The sequence below is a fragment of the Andrographis paniculata genome, unplaced genomic scaffold, assembly GCF_009805555.1.
Source record: "Andrographis paniculata isolate CXL003 unplaced genomic scaffold, ASM980555v1 Contig66END, whole genome shotgun sequence".
Taxonomy (NCBI): domain Eukaryota; kingdom Viridiplantae; phylum Streptophyta; class Magnoliopsida; order Lamiales; family Acanthaceae; genus Andrographis; species Andrographis paniculata.
The window spans coordinates 969279-977590 of NW_026137602.1; the positions used below are offsets into that span (position 1 = coordinate 969279).

At 29.7% G+C, this 8312-nt stretch overlaps 1 protein-coding gene and 1 non-coding gene across 2 annotated transcripts; both read right to left on the minus strand.

Moving 5' to 3' along the window:
• Positions 1-1307: 1307 nt before the first annotated feature.
• Positions 1308-1414, minus strand: LOC127263223 (small nucleolar RNA R71). The gene has a single exon (XR_007841397.1). It is a non-coding gene; the product is annotated as a small nucleolar RNA R71 (small nucleolar RNA).
• A 1805-nt stretch (positions 1415-3219) lies between these two features.
• Positions 3220-4224, minus strand: LOC127262736 ((+)-cis,cis-nepetalactol synthase NEPS3-like). Its single transcript, XM_051291540.1, has one exon. The coding sequence runs from the start codon at positions 4173-4175 to the stop codon at positions 3339-3341; it is 837 nt and encodes a 278-aa protein (XP_051147497.1). The 5' UTR covers positions 4176-4224; the 3' UTR covers positions 3220-3338.
• Positions 4225-8312: the final 4088 nt, after the last annotated feature.

Consider the following 8312-nt stretch of genomic DNA (forward strand, 5'->3'; position numbering starts at 1 on the left):
CCTAAGTATTTATGTGGTTTCTGATTTTTTTGAGTTATAATCTTTTATTTGGTTGGGTATTGTGGCCAGGTATTTCAATTGGATTAAGGATTTATTGCTAAACTAAATTAGGCGTCCATAATTGCATTTTAATTTGGTGCAAGTAGCAACTAGTGGCAGACACCATTAGGAAATCACGGAATCAATTTTAAACAATTTTGCATAGTTAATTGTTAAATTGAATTAGGCTCTTATAGTTCACAAGGCGGTTAGGCTAATAAATTCTTTGTGGCGTTACTAGGGTTCTAGTCTAACTAGGGAAGCAGTTGACGGGCGTACCTAGACTGTCGAGATATTAAAGAAGAGTTGGTTATTAGGTGCGTGTCAGTAACTATAACTAATTTATTTAGAAATCAATAAAATTAAATATTTATCGATGATTAAATCCACTACCTAAGTTGTCAATTTTATTCCTAGACTGGAAACTTATTTTTATTGAATTTATCTTTTAGAAAGTTTTTTAGTTTTTTATTTTATTTTTATTTCCTTCTTCCAAACTCCTCCCTTTTATTATATTTATAGATTAAAAAATCAAAAATAAAACATTTTCAATTCCCTGAGGAGACAACCCTACTTCATCTATACTATGTTATTTTTATTGCAAAAATAGGTTTATTTTATTTAAATTTTGCAGCGTGTGACAAACGCCTGTCAAACATTGGCGCCGTTTCCGGGAAATTTTAATTGGTTTATTTATCTTTGATTGTTATCTATTATCTAAAAAATTTAACCTTTTCTAGTTTATGTGGAGATCTGATCGCACAGGAAACTTGATTTTCGACGAAATTGAGAAGACTGCACGTCGATTAAGAAAAGAAACTAGGGAGTGTCGCCAAAAAGATTTAGCTTCAGAATCATCTAGCGATTTTAGTTCTGACGAGATCGAGCTAGAAAAAGAGATGGATCAAAGGACATTAAGGGAGCTGGCAGCCCCTAACTTGACCCAGCAGCATCTCTGCATCACATATCCGACGGTAGACGGTAACAATGCTTTTGAATTAAAATCAGGACTAATACACTTGTTGCCTTCTTTCCATGGGCTGCCAGGAGAAGAGCCACATAAGCATCTTCAAGAATTTGATGTCGTCTGCACAAGTATGAAGCCACAAGGAGTAACAGAAGATTAAATCAAGCTTCTTGCTTTTCCATTATCGCTGAAAGATGCTGCTAAAGATTGGCTATTCAATCTACCTGCTGGAAGCGTTAACACATAGACTGACATGAAGAGAAAGTTTCTTGAGAAGTACTTTCCCACTTCACGAGCTGCGATCATGAAGAAAGAGATATGCGGAATGACACAACATACATGGGAGTCTTTATTTGAATATTGGGACCATTTTAATGCTTTACTTATTCGATGTCCCCATCATCAAATCTCCGTGCAATTATTGATTCAATATTTCTATGAAGGTTTGACTTCCATCGACAGGAGAATCATAGACGCAGCAAGTGGAGAGGCCTCGATGAACAAAACTCCTAGAGAGGCGTGGGACATACTGAACAATATGGCAATGAACTCAAAACAGTTCGGACCAAGAGAAGCAGTAGCAGTTAAAGAAGCAAGCAAGGTGAGTTCTATTCAACAATTGACTGAACTGTTAGTTAGTTCCAGTTAGTTCCCCACACCTGAGTTCTTCCGTCGTACTTTTGTCGTTGCATGAGCATCCGCCCTCCACGTTTATATGTTGAATATTTTAATATAATGGATTGAACACTATTGTGTAGAACTCTGACATCTCTACGGCTTATTAGATGATCATTTTGCACATACGTATGTAATTTTGGCTTGCTTGTCCTTTATGTAGTCCTGTCTTCTGTAGAAAAAAAGTTATTATAACGTACAGGTGATCCATTTTTTTGTAGGGATTATGGAAAAAAAGCTTATATGTTAATTGTAATGAAATTGATGTTGTTACCAAAATCGTTATAATTGTCTCTTCAGGTCATTTCAAAATGTTTTTATAACGGATAGGTGATCAATTTTTTGTCACGAAAAGATATTACAAAAACTGTTACTAAAAGTTATTGTGCATATCAGAAAATATTCGCAACACATTATTTTTTAAGACTTCGCCTGGTTCAAATAGAGTTCTAATTTTTGTCACGAATAGGTACCTGTAACAAAAATCGATAGAAAAATATGTTGTAGATGTTAGAAAACTTTTACACCGTATCATTTTTTACAGATATGAGTTGTTACAAAAAGAATTTTTCTTTTTGTTGCGTACAAAAAATTGTAACAAAAAGTCATCCCACAGGCGTTGACCACTAGGCTTTTGTTATAACATTTGTAGCGACGCAGACATTTTGTTACTCGAGTAAATGTACCGGTCAAAATTTGCAACAAAATCGTCACAAATAGGTTTTTGCCATAGAAAAATGGTCATTTTTAGCAGATTTCATTCCACTAGCCATAGTCATTTTTGTTGTAGTGAGCATTGACTCTTTGACATATAAGATTACACAAGATGTAGATGTTGAGGTAAGTATAAGGTTTACTAAACCTAAAACATTCAATTGCGATTTTGAAAAGGTAATATAAAAGAGTAGTATAGAAGATTGTAGGACTAGTGTCATACAATAGTAACACATAAGCCTTGAAATTCTTGCATACTACATGTTGATTGTAATTTTACTTCACCAGTGCTACTACAAAGAACATATTAATTGCTCAATAAAACCTTTTGAGTGCTGGATTTCGCATTGGGTGTAGACCTATAATATACACTACAAGAAAAAATTATTTTTGTAACAAAACTTTTTTGTCTCTAAATCTATTTTTTCCGTTACTAATGACATTAGAGACGGAATTAGGAACGGAATTACGTTAGCTAAGTGAACTTTAGGGATGGAATTCCGTTACAAATATATTATTTTTTTTTGTAGTGATATAGCTAGGTCGGTCTAGATGGGTGTTTTCTAAAAGTGTGTTCAATGGATAACTTGTATCGACTGTTGAAAGAGATGCAATTGACAAGATTTATCCGATTGCGATTGCCATGGCATTTGTAGAAATTGAGAATAATTGGGAATGGCTAGCTTCTGAACGTGCTTTTAAGAAAGCTGATGCGAGTGATAGACCAAAAAGTCTAGTCAAGAATGCATGCACCAAATATTCTAAATTAAAATAATAATAATAATTTAAAATATATATAGAGCAAGAACAAGAGGAGATGAGAGTAGAAAATAAAAATGGAAACATGTATATATAATTTCAAAAGAGTGACAAATCAAACTTTGTCAACGTTATTTATCATAATTAATCACTTGCATTGCATTGCCATAAATTTCTTAATACATTAGAGCTGTGAAGCAGCAGCAGCAGCAGCCGCCCTGGTCATGGTTTGAATGACAGCATGTATGCTCATGCCTCCATCCACCACCAGATTCTGACCCGTGATGAACGCCGACTCGTCGGAGCCCAAAAACGCCGCCACCTCCGCCACATTCTCTGCCTTGAGCGCCGCCCCTTTCAAGCACATAAGCGGCTCCGACATCTTCGCCAACTCCTCAGCATTGCCGGCCCAAACATTAATCGCCAGAGGCGTCGCCGTCACCCCGGGCGACACGCAGTTGATCCGTATCCCGTGCTCCCCGAGCGTCGGGAACGACGAGTTCATCAGCCCGATCAGCGCGTGCTTCGACATCGTGTAGTCCACGTTGGTCGGGCTGCTGATCGTGGCCGCCGTGCTGGCCGTGCACACGATCGAGCCCCGCGTCCCGAGCTCCACCATCTTGCGCGCCGCTTGCTTGACGCACACCGCCATCCCGCGCGCGTTGATCCTCATCACCCTGTCGTAGACGGCGAGGTCGAGCTCGAGGATCGATTGGTTCGGGGGGCTTATGGTCCCGGCGTTGCTGAACACGATGTCGAGCCCGCCGTAGGTTTCGGCGGTCCAGTCCATGAGGGCTCGGACTTTTTCTTCGTCGGTGACGTCGCATTGGAAGTAGCTACACCGGTCGGAGCCGATGGAGTCGGCCACGGCGTGGCCCTTATCGTCCTGGATGTCGACGATCACGACGGCACGGGCGCCATACGCTGCGAAGAGGCGGACGGCGGCTTCTCCGATGCCGCTGGCGCCGCCGGTGACGACGGCGACTTTGCCCTGGAGCTTCTGGTTGAGGGGAGGAGCCATTGTATTGTGTTGGTTTAGACAATTTTAATCTCAACGTAGAACATCATCTTATTATATGATTGGATATTTATAATGAATGTCCCACTGCTCTATTAATTTAACACTGAAGAAGTTGTCATTTATGACCAAATTTGTTTGCATTGAATTTTCTTTGGGATATCATATCTTTTTTTATATTTTATTACTTTGGAGGCTGTTTTTTATTATTATTATTATTATTATTATTAATTTGTTTGATTATGATTTAAATTAATATTGTTATTATTTAATTAATACCATCTTCATTTTATTAAAAATATATTAGATATGAAGGATCATATTATTATTGTAAAAATAATATTTTATATTAAATTATTAATTTTTTAAATAAATAAGATATATATATATATATATTAATATATTAGGCTAATGTGTGTGTAAATAGTATATTTTCATTATGTCATCAAATATATATTAGATGAACAAATCTATTATCATTCAATATATTTTTTTTTTAACAATTTTTTTTTTAAAAAAAAATTAAAATAGAATTTAAGTATAATCCTATCTATTCATTAATGAATATGCAAATTGCAAACTATGTTTTTCATATTTTTAATTTTTTTTGTTTTATAAATTAATTTATTTTTATTATGCATAAATATTTTATTAAATTACAATTTTATTGTCAAATATATATTAAATTGTAATAAACTAACATTGTGCTACAACCCATGACATACGAGCAAATAGACCCTAAAATATAGAATTTGTTTGTCCAATAACTTTTTATTTCGATATAATTTTTAATAAATATAATATATAATGTACTTTTTTATAAAATATTAATATTTAATATAAATATAAAATTTTTATATTATCAACATAATTTTTATATATCACGTAAATATTTTATTATTATTATTTTTTTAATTAAATAGACCCTAAAATATGCAACTCGATAGCTTAGCCAATTGTACAATATTGACTAGGGTTAAGTATTCTAAGCCGAAGTTTGACTTAAGTCACTGTCATCAATAAAAATTTAAATGTCCAAAATATATTTTAATGAGATTTATGTTTGTGGCAACGGAAAATAATCAATTATGGCTGCTTTTTTAAATACTCAGATGAGTGGTCAAATTAAAAAAGGGAATAATACAGTAGGGATGACACACATATTATATAATACATTTTTAATATCTCGCAATTATATATATTATTTTATTTCCTGGATTTATATTTATTTATTTATTATTATTATTTTTAATATCTCAGCAATTATATATATTACTTTCTCCGTTACACTTCTTATGTCCACCTTTTATTTTTGTTCGTCCCATTTATTTTGTCATTTTCATTTTTCTAAAAAGAATTATATACTTTAATCTTATTTTAAAAAATTAAATTTATAATTTCTTAATTTTAATTATGTTAATCAATTATTTTAATTTTAATTTATAATTATTTTTATTATATAATAATTATTTTCAGTAATATATTTTTAATTATTTATTAATTATACTCCAGTTAAATTCAATTCCTGTATCTATAATAAATGTGACAAAATATTCAGGACAGTGGGAGTTTTTTATTTCCTGAATTTTTAGCTATTGAATAATATTAAGACAAGCACGTGCTTGACAGGGTGCATTATTCCAAGTATACCATTCAAAACTATACTCCTTCATCTCTACCACTTTGTTTATTCATTATTTCTATTTCATCCTTTATTTATGTCTTTCTTTTTTAAAAAGACTAATTATATATATCAGTTATAATTTTATATTTTATAATAAATAATTTTATAATTTTAAATTAATTTTAATTTATAATTATTTATATTAATATATTTTGAAATTATTTAATAATTAAATTTTATCTAAATTTTAATATCTATAATAATCTGAACATAAAAAATAGGATGGAGGAAATATTATACTTATTATAATTATATTAAGTAAAATAATAAATTTAGTGATGAAAATATATATAGTTAAAATTAAAGTTTTATTCAGTTTTTCTACAAGATATTCTTGCATTGTGGATGGTTTTAAAGCAATGAAATGCATAATTAAATTAATAATAATAATAATAATAATAATAATAATAATAATAAAAACATGTACATTTGGTCGCAAGTCAGGATATATAAGTATAAATTTAGGAGTGCTTGGTTTGAGTTTTAAATATAAATCAATACTTCTTTTTTTCTTTTTTTTTTATATATGTAAATTTTTTTTTGGTATGTTTTATACTCCGTTACGTCTAGCCATATGAGTTGCATTTTCTATTTTTTAGATGTTCGTTTATAAAAATTACATTTTTTTATTTAGTAAGTATCTACTTATCTTTTAGTTTAGAAATTCATCAACTATCATTATAATATAATATTTCTTAAATTTTTGTGTGAAAAGTAAATATAACTCTTGCACCAGGACCGGAGGGAATATAATTTTTTTATATTTTTGAAAAATAATAATATACTTTACTCACATTTGAAAATTTATAATTTATAAGTGTATTCATTTTGTATTTTCGATAAATATATATATTTTTTTATGTAAGGTATAAAAAATCGTATAGTAATACAAAAAATAATATTTTGTATTGAATTATTATATTTTGTGAGTAAATAAAATATATATATTATGTACTTTTATAATATTTATACAAAATCGTGTCATCCAAAAATAGATTGAATTATATTTTGTTATTTTAATTAAATTATAGGTTAATTCTTTTAATATCCTCTACTCCTAAATTATTAGTGAATCTCTCTATCCCCATAAATTTTGTTGCTAACTCTCTCTCTCTGTGTATATATATATATATATATATATTATAACATATAAATGGAAGTTTTGCACTTTGCCACTTGAATTGACAATGTTACCTTTCAACCTATAAAAAAATAACATATAAATAGAAGTTTTGCTGTGATCGCCCCATCGCCGTTCATCCATCATTTAACTTTTCACCTTATATAAAAAATTTTATTTTATAATTTAATTACGTTATAAAATTTAAAAATATTATAACTAATTATTAATTATAAAATACGTCCCACCATAATTGACACTATTTTCATTTTTGTCTGTCTCGTAATAATTGACACATTTCTATTTTTGGTAAAAATTATTAAATAAAAAACATATTTAACAAATATAAATCAACTTAATTAACTACATAACATATAACATCATAAATGGACGTATGATTCACTCAAAATCCCTTTATTTCTATCTTTCTTTAAAAAAATAAAATTTTTTTATCTATATTTAAAACTACACATCTTTTATAAAATTGATTTATGTTAATTATAAATAAAAAAATATTTTTGTATTTACTTATATTATAGAAAATTTTATTCTCTACAAAATGATATTTATATTACATATATTTTTTAATTGCTATATAATTTTTAAATATTTAAACATATATTTTGATTTTTTAAATCATATATATAAATTTACTTTAAAATTATAAATATTTTTAATTATATAAAAAATAATATCATAACTAATTATTATTAACTAATTAAACATCCTTATCTTAAATAACGTGTCCATAATCAAAGGATTTAATTTCGGTGGGACGGAGGGAGTATAATTTTTGTATAATTAAATATAGATAAAGTAATACTCTCGCCGTCCAGCTATAAAATATACATATTTCTATTTTTGGACGTCCAATTACAAAATAAATATTTTATTAAAAACTTCACTTTTTTCCACAAATATCCTTACTTTACATCACACCATTACTTTTACACCAAAAAATAAGGGCAAAAATGTCATTTTACTACTTTTAACTACCCACTATAATTAAAATACTACTATTATTTCTTAAATACAGCGCCAAAAGTAAATGTTTACTTTGCGTGTGGACGGAGGAAGTATATAATATTAGAAATATAATAGTAATTTTATAAATTAAAAACATAAACATATTTCCTTTCCTTCAAAATTCCCCCAATTTTGACAGAAACAAGATAAAGTTCATTTTAATAAGCTTTGGTTGCGGATATGGATTCGTCGGAATCCACTTTACTTGAACCTTTGTCGAAGTTCTGACTTCTGGTTCACGCTCACAATCTGTTCGACAAAATGACTCTTCATCTAAGTTTTTCCTTTCAACCTCATTTTTCACCCCACT